Raw genomic sequence first — 14,823 nt, 5'->3', positions numbered from 1 at the left:
GCTTTTAATTAATCCACTTCAAAGTAACCCACTCCTCCTTCTCCACTCGGCCCGAGGGATAATTCTATTAATAAAACCAATCCAGATTATACGACACAGGATTCCGCGATTTAACTCGCAGCTCCAGGAAAGAAATGAGAAAGCAGAACGGACGGACGAGTCACTTCTTGATCACCATCCATCCTACTAACACATTAAGTATGTTTGATCTCGCTTCATTAGGCTAACGTGGCACAAATGTCGCCGCGGGGCTCATAACATCACTCCCTCAATTAATCCTTGCATGCCGAGATTACTCTGCTGTTTGTATCAAATTAAGAACCGTAGATTAGGCTTCAGTGTACAACTTTGTAGCACCTGTACTTGTTGTTAAATGTGAAAACTAGTCAATGATTGTTTGATCTTGCTTCATTAGGCAAAAAGCGGCACACACAAAAAAAAAAAAACATCGCCAGTTTTCCTTACTCCCTCAAGATAAGTAAAACAAGGTCACTCAGCGAAGAGGAAAACATTCATCCCACTTTTACTTTGACATCTTGTTAGCAGAAGAGTTGCGACACATTTCAATGACCTCATTGACAGTACATATTCCTGAAGCGCTGTGTTTAGAGTCAAGGAAACTGGGGGGGGGGATGCAGCTGTGGGATTTCCTGTGTGGGAACCGCGTTTAACACGTCTTAATTTTGGGGCCAAGCTTCGTTTTATCCCCATCTGCTGTCAAAGCACCGCGGCAGAGAATAAAGATGTTAATTAGTGGTTGTTACCGCCGGCACTTCTACAACTATGAGTGTGGAGGATATTAAAAGCCAATTAAGGACTCATAATAGAAAAACTTTTAACGCTGTTCATAGTTTTATGAGAGGGAGTTTCCCCTCCAGATTTGTGCGGACATTTCTAGCCTATGGTCAAGTCAAGATGCGCAGATACACTATCGCTGAATTGTTAAGGGTCACTTCAAAATATCGGTACTGTGGTGTGTTGAGATACAAGTTTAAATTGCGACTACACTTGCATCTTCATTAAAATTCATGAAAAGTGCCAATAACTTGTTCGCTGTCAGCAAGTCAGCAAAATGCCAAACATAATATGGAAAAGCATCCCTTGGGTATTATTTATATCGATCAAAAACGGGCATCCCGCATTCTGCTTGCCCGAGGCCCTACATTAGCTAATGAGTTAATGAAGCAACAACACGCATGATTACAATCTTGATTCATTCCAAATCTAATGAACGGTAGACATTGCTCCATGTCATAAAAGACTATCGCTATTATTAGCCGACTGCTACCATTATCCTCCAAGGCTAGATCTTATTGGTCTCTCCAAACTCATAAAATCCACAGTACAATCAGCACTCACATCTTTGTGCCAGTGGATAATCTTGTTTGGCAATGGTGGAGGGGGTTCGCTGCCAATTCCATTATTGTCACTCTTCCATCAGTGACCTTCCAGGACTCATTTCTTAATTGGGTTTCTTTAGGAAGCAGAGAAGAAGCCCTACCTGTACTCACTTTATATTTTTCCCCTCCAAATTCTCCTGTCATACATTGTTGTGTGTAGAATTTTGAACAAGGCGATCAATCATTACTTCATTCATTTTTCAGATGCACTGTAACAGTGGTTTGAGAGAGCCCAGAAGATTTAATGTCCATCATGTGCCCAATAACACAAGTGGGCTCCCATTGTAATCTCACCCACTACCCCCTCAAAAATAAATCCCCCTAAATCTACTTTTTGGAGTAAATCCCCTGCCTCTCCGTGCACCCGAAGCAAACAACTGTCCCCCATCTGAACCACCCACTGGCTTTAACAGCTTTTTTTTTTTTTTTTTAAATCAATACACCCAAACCTTCACTTTCATTATTTTTACGAGGTGACGATTGTTATAAACTCCACGGTTTCACTTAATCACTCCCCCCAAAATTATCTTTGTTCATCTATGTCTGCAATCTATAGTGATAAGCAAAAATAATTAACTATTTTAGTAGCAGTGGTGAAAGACTGGAAGCAATGCTAATTGCTAAACTATTGACAAATGAAACATTGGCTGACTTATTTTGTAACTGTTGATATATATTTTTTTAAATCGTGGATTAATTTGGTCAGTCCCTTTTATAAAAAAAATGATTAAAAAAACAATTTTTTTTTTGGGTGGTGTTCTGTGCGATTTTTCCAATGTAAAATCCAACATATACATATATGCATTGGCTCAATAAAGGTTGCGACACATTATCGAGCCCACCGAGCTTGCAAAAAGTGAGAATCCCACGCTCGCTGTGTGACTGCGAGTGGATTTAGCCATGCTTCCCTGGCTTTATTTAGCGACTTAACGCACTGTAATGCTTTCAAAAAAAAAAAAAAAAACATCCCTGTTGCTCTGCTTGGCAGTACAGCAAACAAGTGGGCCTCTAATCTAACCCCCCCCCTCATTGCCTCCCACTGGATAAGCATTCACATTACAACCCGGGTCATATAGACAGACAGACGAAGAACACACACACACACACGGGGAGGGCCAGCTGGCACTAATCCCGCACACTCCCCCTCCCCCCTCCAAAACCCCCAATAGAAGCGGAAGTGTGATGTATGGCCGACCTGTACGCAGATGTTGCAGCTGCCCGATTCTAACCTACTTTGCCTCGGCAGGATAAAAAGCAGCACGTGGAGCAGCAGATAGGCCGTTTGGTGTTGTGCTCTACTCGGATGTTTGGGCCTGGCGCCACGTCGCAAAAAAAAATGACGGGCTGTCATGTCATCATAATGCAGGAGGTGGAAGTTATTCATAGACTTGCAAGGCTGTCAATGATGCAGAAGGAGCTGGAATGTGAAAATGGCTGAGAGTGAATGTAAAATACATTTTGGGGCGTGCAAGCATATTGCTTTTTGGACTCGCCGTGTTTTACCGGCTTATTAATATGGAGTCTCGCGTGAGTCCCCCCCCTCCCCCACATTATAAAAATTGTAATGCTTTCATTTGCATCAGTGGTTATCTGGTGCAAATGTGACATCCAGTTAACTAGCTAGCTATACTGTCATCCACAAATGCATCTTTCCTTGAGATCGTGTACTGGCGTGACCGTTTTAGAGTGCCTCATTGTGCACCAAAATTATTTGTATGTTGTTTTGTTTTTTAACAAACAAAAAATTTGAATATTTCATCTCCTTTCATGGCAGCAGCTCTTCTCTTTGCGTGAGAGAAAAGATTTGGGGAGCTTCTAGTTTTTCTTTTAACTACCTCACAGAGGGTATGGGGCTCAAAGAAGCTGATTGCTTGGGTTAAGCCGCAGTTTTTGGGGACGGGCGACCTCCCGCCGAGAACGTATTTACAACGGGGGTGGTCCGCCCATAATGTCCTCATTCGATCACACATCTGCTCAGCATCAGCGCTATCATAATACAGTATGTTGGAATCGACGGTAGGATCTGAGAGGTTTTGCCGTCCTATGTTGGCAGGCCAAAATAATCAGCATTTGATCGGCCTGAGAAGGAAACATTCTGATGGGTTTTTTTCTTCTAGCATCTGGACAGGGTTTGGGTCAGTCCAAATATCTCTGTTGTGGTGACTCAACTGAAAAGTCTTTTTGTGCTTTAAGATGTACATTTGAAAATAGGTTTCTTCTTGTAGCCAGTGATGTTTTCAAACATGCAAACACGTGACACACATTTGGACGATCATTTCCTGACACACACCTCTCCTTGCCTGCTCCAGGCTGTCAGTCAGGTGACGGACAGGAAGCAGAATGAATGTAATAATCCGCCCGGCGACATTATTGCGATGCCTATCCAGCAATTTCGAAACACTATCGTGATGATTTCTTTGATATCGTCTTTAGTTGGACGGGAAACTAACACCTTTCTCACCTCTGCAGAGACCTGCGCGCTACTTGTTACTATTCTAGTAAATTTCACAACGCCTTTCTCTTCTCTCCTCTGCACAGACTTGGAGAGCTTCTCCTTTCCACAAGCAATAAATCCACGTGAGACTACCTCTTTGCTGAGTGTTGCCTCACTCGCCAACCCATCCACCTACACACACACATTTAAATGCAGTACCATGGTGATGGGAACATGCAGGGAAGCTTTCTCAGTCTCTTTCCTAATCAGCTCCATATGTAGTCTCCTCTCTCCACTCTTGATAGTAAAGTCTTTTACAAGCTCCCCTTCACTCCCATTTTACTCGCTGTTACTATCGGTGAGTTCAACATGCGCCATAACGTCCACTATATTTAATCTTCTACTGTTGCCCCACAAATGTAATCTTGGCAGTCAAATGCAATTTGCAGTCTTAAGAAAATCTAATCTTAAACCCTTCAACAACCAGGCAAAGATTTTTGTCTTGTAAATCTTCAGACACACAAAGGAGACATTTTGTTTTGGATGGGGTGAATTCAATCTGGCTCAATGCGTTTATAGCAAAGCTTTTTTTTCCCCCCACTTCAACCGAGCCAACAACAGACATTAACGAGAAATCAAGATTATTATTTTTTTGGCCAAAATGACTTTAACGTGAAATCAGCGACCGTCACAAGACTGAATTGATTAGTTGCATGTTTTGTTTTGAAAGTTCTGGATTCCTTTGACTCTCTTTGTTTGAGCTATTGTTATCAAACGCCTGCAACTCATCGGGATGTCAGCACGATTAATCTACCAATTTTGGAGTGTTTATTGAAGTGGGAGCCAATTTTGAAAAATGCACTCAATGGCGAGCTGCCCCAAGTGACTGTCTGCAGCTCTCCCACACAGTGCGCCTATAGCCACAACAAAGATCGCACAACTTCCCCTTCGAAGCCACTAATTCCCTCCGAGGTGCAGCACTAGATCCCCAAAAACCACACATTCAGTGTGTGGATTCCAGTTTTTACAAAATGAAATCTGGCATGTCGTGACATATTGTCATCTATCTGCTCTCAGATGACAGGCTGCGCTAGCGACTAACTTATCGGCCTTGCGACGCCCCGCGTGCGAAGGTGCGCGTGTGAGCAATGCGAAGTGACGTGTGCGGCGGTGGCCCTGTTAGCACTCGAGCGAGAATCAGGCGACGCTCCCCGTTAGTTTAACATTTATGATAAGTTATCTGAATAATTCATTCGGCGCAGGGGCTGTTTCCCGTCTGATCACAAACGGCATGTCTGACAGCCCGTCACATGGTCGACATTGAGTATGGGGGGGGGGGGGGGGGTGATGGGGAAGTGGCAATGACAATGGCCGTCAGCTCTCTCACAGTTTAACCGGCAAACTGTTATCAGACTCAAGTCAGTTTGAGTTCAAGGTGGGTGGGATTATCTGATGGAGGATGTATTTGCATGTGTGATAAGACAAACGGTTGGCAAAAAAAATAAAATTGATTGCAATTTGAGATTTGTGGGAAATCTATTCTCGGTTAGTCTTCACCTGTTTGCGGTTATTGGGCCCCAAACTAGGTCTAATATAAAACTATTGCACTATGTTGAAGTGATTGGAGTAGCTTCATTTCGCTTTGCCCCATGGAAAAGGGGATTTGCTGCCATCTTCTGGTCTCTAAAATTAATTCCAAGTATTTTTAGGTAGACTTTAAATTCTCAGATTTTTTTTTTGTCTGCAGTTTTCACTGTGGTTGAAAAAGTCATTTGTTATAAAACAAGCTTGTTTGAGAATTTGAGATGCAGAAGGAGGGCGAAAATATTAGATGATCATAAATGACTCTACTGACGGTCACGTTATGCAGCAATGCTGTTTTAAGTTCTAAATCTGATATCGCAAATAAATACATGATCTAAATTGGTTTCCAAAAAGTGTAGGTAACGAAAGCAAGTGATTTGCATGACACACTTTTGCCACTAGCGCATTATCAGTTATGAAGGGACATTCGGCGGCACTGGATTTCATCAGCAAACTACAAAGGAGCCTGAGCACTTGTTTGTGTGGCTGCCATCCATTTATCTTATCAATTCCACCCAGTTTGCAGACTTCAAATACAAGATTGTGTGCAAGAGAGAGAGAGAGAGACTTTCAAGCTTTGCTACAGGGGCTTCAAACAGATGGAAAATTATGTTTTTGTTTTGAAAAGAGCAAGTGCCTTAAGCAAGGAAAAGGGAACTAGTACTTGTAGCTGTTTTTGCATAAAGGTGCAATTTAGTAGCGCATGGATGTACACATTGAGCATCCATCCATGCCAGAGCGAGTGCTGAAGGAGGAAAAGCATCCTTACCATGATTGTCTTCATCCATATTGATCCAAGCGGTGACAGGGCAGTCCTCCTCAAGGTGTGTCCGGATGGACCCCTGCAAATCTATGTTTTTCTTCTCTTATTAGGATTTTTTTTTCTCCCCTCTCTCCCCCCGTCTCTTTCCTCGGTGACAAGCCGGTGTGTATGAGTCTGTCAGACGTCTGGATACAAGCAGATGATGGTGAGAATGAAGGAGTGCAAAGTGGCAGCAATCTGCCCACAAATGAATGTTAATCAGATCCTTAATTGTGAGGAAGGACGCGTGAAATGGAAATGTGTCCACGCGACGAGACTGTTCTCCCCCTCCTTCTCTCTCTGATTCATCCTCTGCGAGTGTGTTCACATTCGCTCCGCTGCAACCGCTTCGACGTCCCAAGCCCCGCCCCTGCAAGCACACACACATTCCCTGCTAAATGAACGAGACCTCATTGTGTAGAAAGCTGACGGGATGCTATTGTGCATCAGAAATAATGTTCAGTTAGAATACACACATTTGAATTATGTATTGTTTTTTTCTTACCGGTGTAGAAGGGGGATAAAAAAGATAATTACAATATCTGTAAGTTAGTTCAATTACAAAAAATAGTAAAATTTAAATTACACTATCTAAGTTAGTTCAATTTAAAAAAAAAGTATTTTTATCCTTACTTAAAATTACATTTTTGCCATGCATCTGCTCGTGTGCTCCCCTCCCACTGATGAAAAATCCGTAATATTGGCTACACACCCTCAAATGACATAAACATGACAAAATCAGGACGTCCAACCTAATAGAGGGCGCAGGATGAGGGCGTCTCCGTCACTTCACTTCCTTTCCTCAAACTTTCTTCCATTGTCCCCTGTGGTGTGGCACAATCAGTCCTCTACCTCACCCCTCTTCCTGGACTCTCAGCTGCAAGCCGGGTCTAGGGATCGTCCCTGGAAAAGTGAACTGAGTCACGAGTTCAATTGGACAGGGACACACAGGAAGTTTTGCTTTAACTCGTATCATATGCCTTTATAATTGTGGAGAATATTTGAAAAAGAAATCCACTACAGACTATAATAACACACAGATTGTTAAATTAATCCTATATGGTCTATCAAGAGCTTGTAATTTGCTTTCTGACAGTTAAACTCTGTCTTGCCCCCCCCCCCCCCCCCCCTTTTAGGCATCACCAAATTCTAAAGAATAAGCAGTCACAAGTCATTGGAAGCATGTGACCGTGTAATTGCTCCAACCTCAGAAGCCACCAACTCCTTTCTTTATATGAGACACTTACTGTAAGTACCGGTAGGTTATTCCATGTTCATATGTCCAACATCCATATTTTCCACTCCAGAATAAATCGGATGTGAACGTTCCTCTCCAAATCCCACAGTCGTGCCAAAATCCTGCGATCAATGAAACGCTAACTCGATCCATGTGTTGTTCACAATGTGCACCATTCTAGATACAAAGCACATGTCGTGCAAATCAATTTGGATGTGCAAATACCATGTGAGAGTCAGACTTTTTGATTCATTCCTTGCTGATTAAATTCTGACCCATACCAGCCGCCACTAAAACCTATTTTAAGGGGAAAATAACAAATTGTGCTGCAAGGGAGTATGTGTCAGCCACATTAAGATCCGTCATGCACACATCTCGGGAGATGAGGGTGAAGTGACCCGGAGAGTTGCTGAGTGCTTACAGATGACCACGTTGGTGCGTGGCGAGGCCGGACACACGAAGCATGCAAGCCCATACGGTCATTTTGTTTGCCATGATTCGGATGACGAAAGCCTCTTGTGTTGATTTAATGCAAAGGGAAAGGAACATAACTCTGCAGGGTACTCTTACATTTGCAGTTTGATTTAAACCGCACTCAAAAATATTGTCAACACAGTCCCGAGGCGATTGGAAATAGATCTTCGTATCTTGGTTTCATGCAAAGAGTTGTTGACAAGCCTTCTGGGAAATGTGGCGCACAAAAAAAGCAAAATCAACAACATGTGATCGAAATAACCACAAATTCAACTATTTATCACAAACACATTTTCAGTTCTTATTTTTAGCTGGCTGCTCATTGTTTTTTCTTTATTTTATTTCTTTTTAAAGACGCTGAACTTTTCGGGCTGGGCTTCAAGAGCTTTGCTGGAACTATTTCGGAATATCTACCTCTGTCATTTTTGGAATCGGCAACATTTCTGCTCAACAGGTACGTTTTTGTTTTTCCAATAAAGGTCACATCCGTTTCTATCGTGGGCTTGTTTACACTTCTAATGCTAGTTTAGTTTTGCTAGCGCTGCAGAAGCGCTTGCAGCATCTTTCCAAATGGGTGAGTTTTGCTTTCAAAGTCTTGCCACGGCCAGAAATTTGCCACCATATCCAGCATCAGCATGTGACTCACCTCACAGCTCCGTTACATCTGATCCAATCGGATCACAGAGATGACTCAAGGCCTATTGTTACCATGCTGCGTTTTCTGATCAGATCAGATAAACATAGCTTTGTGACTCCATGGGAACTCACCCCCCCCCAACCCTTTGATGACTAACAATCTGCATGTGCAAATAAAAAAAAAATTCGAGTTGTTCAACCCTAGCTCCAGAGTAGTACTGTATTCCACATTTGCATCGGTTATTCAGGAAAACTACTCCTCCAAAGCAACAGCCTCAGCTGGGTTCAACCATCTGTTTTATGAGCTCATGGAATCGGGGGAAATGCTTTGCAGGCATGTACTGCATCCCCGATTGCGCTTTTGAAATGTTGACTCCCCCCGCCCCCAAATCAGGTGACTGCAGACTTCCTGCGCACCCCAATATACAATTTGTGAACTTCTTGCATCATTTTACCATCCTGGGATTTGTTTTGTTTTGCAAGCCCCCTAATGGGTTGGTGACAGAGCTCTTTCGCCTCCTTTTTAATCACTCACTTTTGCTTCCATTACTGGAACTTGATTATTTTTAGCGATTTTACTACTCAGGCGGTGTCTACATTGGTGTAATCTATACTCTTGTTATTGGTTTAAAATAATAAATCTGGCCTACAGTATCCAATACAGTATTTTTGCAAAATGAATCCGATCCTGCAGTCCCAGTTCTAAGCAGTAGGTGGCAGCATTTGCCTGTCATGGTTTGACCGGATGTGCCTTGCAGGGATTCTCCGGCTTCATCTCCCCACAAAGTGCGGCTGGTTTTCCTTTTAATCTCGACTCCAGTGTGTGTGTTTTTTTTTCTTCCTTGGGTGTTGCCTTCACTTTTCCAACTTTGGCTTGTCTGTCCATCTCGTCTTGCCGTGTAAGCTTTGGGAGTGGGCCAAATTACAAACATCTCTTTCATTATCCAACTGTTTTCTATTCAAGCGCTGTCACGTTCACGTTACCGTTTTTTAAAGGACTTGTTGATTTTCGACCGGCTAAGCTAACTGAGCTAAGCAAGGAGCGCTCCCGATGCAGGCCATTAAGTGTGTGGTGGTGGGTGACGGGTGAGTTCAACTTTATATGATCCTTTTTCGCCAACTTCTAACACAGTTATGATCGCAGTTGAGAGTTTAAAGTGTTGTTGATGTTGTTTTCGTGTATTTATTTACGTTGACCCAGTTAGCGGCTAACCGGCTGCCACAGCTGTTGCTTCAGATAGCGCAGCAATCATGCTGACTTATCCTCGCAAGTCCAACTTTGTCATAACATCTCATACATAAAATCAAATGTTTTCACGTATATGAAATTAATTATAGTACAATAATAGAGTGTAATGCTTATTCTTGAATGTTGATGGGAATAGCTCATGATAAAGCAATCACACTTATCCAGCAACCTTTGAACCCAGGGACAGTTACTATAGGGCTGGGGATATGCTCCTTCAAAATGAAAATCGTCATCAAAATTTCTGATATCTATTTTTTTTTTCCTCTCGTACAAAGAGCAATATGGTATTATTGTAGTATTCAAAATAACTTTGTTTTTTCTAGGGCTGTGGGTAAAACCTGCCTGCTCATCAGCTACACTACCAATGCTTTCCCTGGAGAGTACATCCCCACTGTGTAAGTCACACTAGAACACAGAGAGAATTGACAAAACCCCCTCCCCTCAAAATGATTTTTTTTCTCTATGCCTCCCTTCAGTTTCGACAACTATTCCGCCAATGTGATGGTGGACGGTAAGCCGGTAAACCTCGGCCTTTGGGATACTGCGGGACAGGAGGACTACGACCGACTCAGGCCACTGTCCTACCCACAAACCGTACGTAGACGCGGGGCGCTTGCTTGTCGCATGCTATGCTGTCACGCCTTCAGCTCGTCACCAACAATTTTGAGTCATTCACGGCCCCAGACGGGAGTATGCACACTCAGCAATTTGGAGCCTTGTATCCATAGTACCTATATACAGTCTGGAAGGCAGCTGGAGGGAGTGAAAGGAGCTCTTGTTTACTGGCCTTTGTCCTCACGACAAATCTGTCTCTGTGCCTCAGAGAATGGGGGTCAGGTCTTAAGTGAACACATAGTTTCTGCAGATTTACAATGCCGGGGAATAAAAGCATTCACCCACGTCTTCACTTCAGATTGTCTTCATTTTTCCATTTCTTTTGCAATGTTATCACACTTAAACATTTTGCATCTTCAATCAAATTTTAACCTCTTGCAAAGGTATGTAAGCCAAGCGTTGTACCTCGACTTGCATATGACCCGAATAACTAGTTTTTCAGGAAACGATGAGAGAGTCAGAACATGAGCAAAAGCAGCAATTTGCCAATTGTTCCCCCCCCCCAAAAATGCTTCAGGTTAAAAAAAAGATGCTTGAATTTGTGTATTGCCACTCCCAGTTGAAATTCCAAATTAAATGGAAGACAAAGACATGGATTTAACCAAATGACATTTTCTATTTCTTTAAAATGTGGAAATCTATGTTTTCGTCTAAAGCTATTTTGTTTCCCCACTTTTAGGATGTCTTTCTGATTTGCTTCTCACTAGTTAGCCCCGCTTCTTTTGAAAATGTCCGGGCCAAGGTAAGAATGCGGCCTCTTTGTTTTAATAATAATTTTTTTTGAGGTCTTTGAAGGTGCTCATTGTCTCACTGTTTTTGCTCACCAGTGGTACCCTGAGGTAAGACACCACTGCCCCAACACCCCCATCATCCTGGTGGGCACCAAGCTCGACCTGAGGGACGACAAGGACACCATCGAGAAGCTCAAGGAGAAGAAACTCGGGCCCATCATTTACCCTCAGGGCTTGGCCATGGCGAAAGAAATAAGTCAGTGATGTGCACAATTTGCATGGCCTATCAGTTTTAAAAATATTCATTTTTTTTTCCTCCCCCAGGTGCTGTAAAGTATCTCGAGTGTTCAGCTTTGACACAGCGCGGCCTTAAAACGGTGTTTGACGAAGCCATCCGGGCGGTCCTCTGCCCACCGCCCGTCAAGAAAAGAAGAAGGAAGTGCAGCGTTTTGTAAACGCTGGAGCCTGGAAACGATTGCCATCCAAACTCGTCCAGCAACATTAGAGTTTGTTGCCCTACTTTCCTGATTGTTCTTTGTTTGTTTTTTGTTTTATCAACACTCATTAGACTAAAAAAAAGTCTTCTTTTTTTGTTGTTTGATCAAGAGCATCTTGGTCATTTTCTATTCAATGTTTGGATTATGAAGTAAGACCTTTTGAAGATATTTTTACTTTAGTTAGAAATTCCCGAGGCCTTCATGACTTAACTCCAGAAGAGGAAGTATTTTTCATGTTTTGTTAAATTGGGTTCAGCACGCCCCTAAATCCACCTTCAGGCAGTGGTTAGACCACTTTTCAATTCTCTTTTTTTATTGTTCAATTGCAATCGAAGGACTGATTGTTTACTATCTGATTTTAGAGTCAGCAAGCAGTAAAACAATGCGTGATTGCTGATAAAGATGCTTGCTGAGAAATGACGCCAGAGAAATGACTCGTGTTCTAACAGCCGTACGTGATGCTCAGCACAAAAGTGAAGTCGTTCATATAAAATCAGTATTTTCAATGCTCATGCGGTTGTTTATAGTGCAGATTTTATGACTTGAATTTTATTTTACCTTAGATGCTTTCCCAACAATTAACATTTTCCAAGCTCTTTTTTTTTTCTTCTTGAGATCCTCCCTGTTGCATCATGAGGAGCCAGTACATACTACATATGTGATCATCAGCTGGCATGTAACCTTTGAACGCGTTGTCGACACTACCCCACCCTGCTCCCCGCCCAAATGAGCAATGATCAAGTTGACGTCTTGGCTTCATGTTTCAGTGGAGCCTCATTGTGCACACTTGGATTTACAGTTATGGTATCATTTCATGTTTTATAAGTAAATAAAATCCTCAAAAATGAGTGAATGCATGAATACATTTATAGGTAAGTGACCCCAATGTTAGTTGGTTGTTGATTTCCATTGTTCAAACACCAGCTTGGCACTCACTGCATCTTCAACTCCCATTCCTGTAAAAAAAATAAAATAAATGCACACTTTGTTGTATGATAAGTGTGAAATCAAAGTATCAGTAGAATTTACCAAGCGATTTAAATAATGTTGTTTTCTCTCGGAGTGCAGGTTTTTCTCCACTGATGATTTCTCCGAGTTCTGCAAACACTTCCACCTAAAAAGATGACATCATCTTTAAACACAAAAGTCCATTGATTTGAAGCGGTGAATTATAATAAATGACTGGCTGACCCCGGAGAGGATGATGTCACCAGACTCGACCATGGCTCCCTCCCTGCTGTCAACGTACACCACCGCCTCCTTCATCAGAACGTCATCCAGCTCTCGATATTTTGGGTCGCAAGCTCCCACCGCTGCCCGCCCGGTAAGATTTTTTTTTTATGGTTTGCAATTTGGGGGTGTTTTGGTGTTTGGCCCCTCACCTGCCACATGAGCTCCCGGTTTGACCCACTGTCCAAAGAGCACCGGCTCAGAACTTGAGGTGACGGTCACTATGACGTCAGCTCCCGTCACTGCTGCCTCAGCGGAGTCGCAGAGGGTAACGGGACCACTGACGGAGCTCTGAAATCTGGACATTCCTTGTTTTCTGTGGCCCCACACTCGCACCTTTCAACAGAATTCAAGGTTAAAGTAAACATTCTTAAAAATAAGTAAACAGATACTGTTTTTCTAAACTTGTGATAATATACATCACTAATCATAGTTACATAAATTGCACCCAAAAAATAATAATAGTAAACCTGGAGCTGGTGATGGAGGGGGGTTTTACTGGACACATTATTTATTACATGTATTTTGGGTACTGTGTTCAGCACCATCTATGGCAAGTTTAGGGTTTAACGGTTAAATTTCTTCCGGACTTGCTTAACCATTACTTTAGTCGATCAAACTTGTTTTGACGACATGTTAATATTTGACTTGCTGGTTAAATACCTTAAATGTTAATCAACGTATGCTCATTTCCATGCCCATGATTGTTTAACAAAATACTTGGGTACCCTTGGGCATGAAACTTGCATAACCAATTTCTACTGAAGAAAAAAAAACTTTGCTGTGAACAATACATTCCAGCACAGAATATGTGGGGAAAAATGTATTTTATATTTTTCTGATGTGGGGGATTTTTTTTTTTTTTACAGTAATTACAACAACAACAAAAATCTACTACATTGTGTGATAAACTATGTACCTCATGAAATGAAAAGATCTCAGTGAAGACAGTGTAGTGGCTCAGGGCTTGTTGTCCTGTACCCAATATGGCCAGCACCTCTGCTTTGGGAGGCATTAGCAACTGCACAAATTTTTTTTGGCACACTATATGAATGGCTGCTTTCAATGCCAAACACAAACGGAGAGAGCAAACCTTAGCAGAAATTGCAGACACCGCGGCCGTCCTCATGCACGTGATGACGTTGCCCTCCATCACCTGCAGATTGTTGTGACCGTTAAACATTCGGATGTGTGGCTGTCACATGCGCCGAAGAGCGCCTCTCACGGCCTTCATGCTTCCAGTCTCGGGGTCCAGCAGCACCACCGTGGCATTAACAGTTAATAAAATCACGGTGGTGCTGCTCAGTTAATGATTAACTGAAGGCAGTTCGCAGCCTTTCTCCCGATTGTAGACGCCCACAAACTTTGTGCACAAGGTTCCGTTGTTTTCCATGTACGTCGGCATCAAACACATGTTTCTGTTGAAAGGAGAAAAGTTTTTTTCCCACAAATCACATCTGTACCGTGATTTTTTTTTTTTTACATTAGAAACACATTTTTATTCTTTCTATTTATTGTATCTAATTAGTTACAGTTAGCTCATTTTTAGTTACAGTTAACTAAATTTACAATAATTTCATTGCAATTTGATAATCTTATTTAAAGTAAAATGAGATTATTAGGGGGAAATTATGTATTAGTTTAGTCCCCTGCAGAATGCGGACAAATGGACTCAAACTGTTTCGCAAGCGCCACCAGTCAGGATACTTTAAGCTTACCCGTTAAATTTCTGCAAATTCAGAGTAGACCTTACAGGTTGAATCACTTCCGAACTATCCCTTCGGGAATATTTTACCAAAGCTTCCTCCAGACGAGGGATGAGCTCCTCGTAGTGTAAGAGACGAGAAACTTCATTTTCCGAAATGACAACCGGTAGCTCGGCCATTGCTGCGAGTTTGCTTGCGGAGTTGGGATTTTTTTGCAGTCGTGGTAAA

At 42.3% G+C, this 14,823-nt stretch overlaps 4 protein-coding genes across 9 annotated transcripts in view; 2 read left to right on the top strand and 2 right to left on the bottom strand.

The window, feature by feature from the left end:
* Positions 1-8,718, bottom strand: part of LOC133142926 (cytohesin-3-like) — a 17,443-nt gene extending 8,725 nt beyond the window's left edge. Inside the window, exons 1-4 of one of the 4 annotated variants that reach the window (XM_061264579.1) lie at positions 8,578-8,718; positions 7,468-7,634; positions 6,973-7,136; positions 6,188-6,590 (exon numbers count right to left, since the gene is read on the bottom strand). In XM_061264579.1, coding sequence (XP_061120563.1) covers positions 6,188-6,206 — 19 coding nt within the window. In that variant the 5' untranslated portion in view covers positions 6,207-6,590; positions 6,973-7,136; positions 7,468-7,634; positions 8,578-8,718. The remainder of the gene's footprint in view (positions 1-6,187; positions 6,591-6,972; positions 7,137-7,467; positions 7,635-8,577) is intronic. The other 3 variants (XM_061264578.1, XM_061264580.1, XM_061264581.1) reach the window with 3 other exon arrangements.
* The window catches only part of usp42 (ubiquitin specific peptidase 42), a 26,409-nt gene extending 16,847 nt beyond the window's left edge, over positions 1-9,562 (top strand). For both annotated transcript variants that reach the window (XR_009710303.1, XR_009710302.1), the window contains 2 exons: positions 7,357-7,468; positions 8,286-9,562. The gene's annotated coding sequence lies outside the window, so the exon portion shown is untranslated. The remainder of the gene's footprint in view (positions 1-7,356; positions 7,469-8,285) is intronic.
* Positions 9,373-12,507, top strand: LOC133142928 (ras-related C3 botulinum toxin substrate 1-like). The gene is made up of 6 exons (XM_061264585.1): positions 9,373-9,653; positions 10,140-10,211; positions 10,293-10,410; positions 11,111-11,173; positions 11,259-11,418; positions 11,487-12,507. Exons 1-6 carry the CDS (start codon positions 9,619-9,621, stop codon positions 11,615-11,617), a joined length of 579 nt encoding a protein of 192 aa, XP_061120569.1. The 5' UTR covers positions 9,373-9,618; the 3' UTR covers positions 11,618-12,507.
* On the bottom strand, positions 12,505-14,823 carry crym (crystallin, mu). Of its 2 annotated transcripts, XM_061264582.1 has the most exons (9): positions 14,608-14,823; positions 14,208-14,307; positions 14,115-14,165; positions 13,983-14,045; positions 13,809-13,910; positions 13,042-13,225; positions 12,851-12,972; positions 12,689-12,773; positions 12,505-12,615 (listed from the first exon to the last, which is right to left on the bottom strand). In XM_061264582.1, the coding sequence occupies exons 1-9, from the start codon at positions 14,772-14,774 to the stop codon at positions 12,548-12,550; spliced, it is 942 nt and encodes a 313-aa protein (XP_061120566.1). In that variant the 5' UTR covers positions 14,775-14,823; the 3' UTR covers positions 12,505-12,547. The 2 variants fall into 2 exon arrangements, with proteins under 2 accessions (XP_061120566.1, XP_061120568.1); XM_061264584.1 differs by lacking the exon at positions 13,809-13,910.

The sequence above is a fragment of the Syngnathus typhle genome, linkage group LG18 (assembly GCF_033458585.1).
Source record: "Syngnathus typhle isolate RoL2023-S1 ecotype Sweden linkage group LG18, RoL_Styp_1.0, whole genome shotgun sequence".
Taxonomy (NCBI): Eukaryota; Metazoa; Chordata; class Actinopteri; order Syngnathiformes; family Syngnathidae; genus Syngnathus; species Syngnathus typhle.
Note: the sequence above shows the minus strand (reverse complement) of the source record. Positions and strands in the feature narration are given on the sequence as shown.

What these genes read in the sequence shown, in the direction of transcription:
- LOC133142928 (XM_061264585.1), top strand. Translation starts at nt 9,619, where the DNA reads ATGCAGGCCATTAAGTGTGTGGTGGTGGGTGACGG. An exon ending in TTGAAAATGTCCGGGCCAAG is followed by an intron (nt 11,174 to 11,258) that starts GTAAGAATGCGG and finishes TTTGCTCACCAG; the next exon opens with TGGTACCCTGAGGTAAGACA. An exon ending in GGCCATGGCGAAAGAAATAA is followed by an intron (nt 11,419 to 11,486) that starts GTCAGTGATGTG and finishes TTCCTCCCCCAG; the next exon opens with GTGCTGTAAAGTATCTCGAG.
- crym (XM_061264582.1), bottom strand. Translation starts at nt 14,774, where the DNA reads ATGGCCGAGCTACCGGTTGTCATTTCGGAAAATGAAGTTTCTCGTCTC. An exon ending in TGTCTGCAATTTCTGCTAAG is followed by an intron (nt 13,911 to 13,982) that starts GTTTGCTCTCTC and finishes AAATTTGTGCAG; the next exon opens with TTGCTAATGCCTCCCAAAGC. An exon ending in AGATCTTTTCATTTCATGAG is followed by an intron (nt 13,226 to 13,808) that starts GTACATAGTTTA and finishes TTCTGTTGAAAG; the next exon opens with GTGCGAGTGTGGGGCCACAG.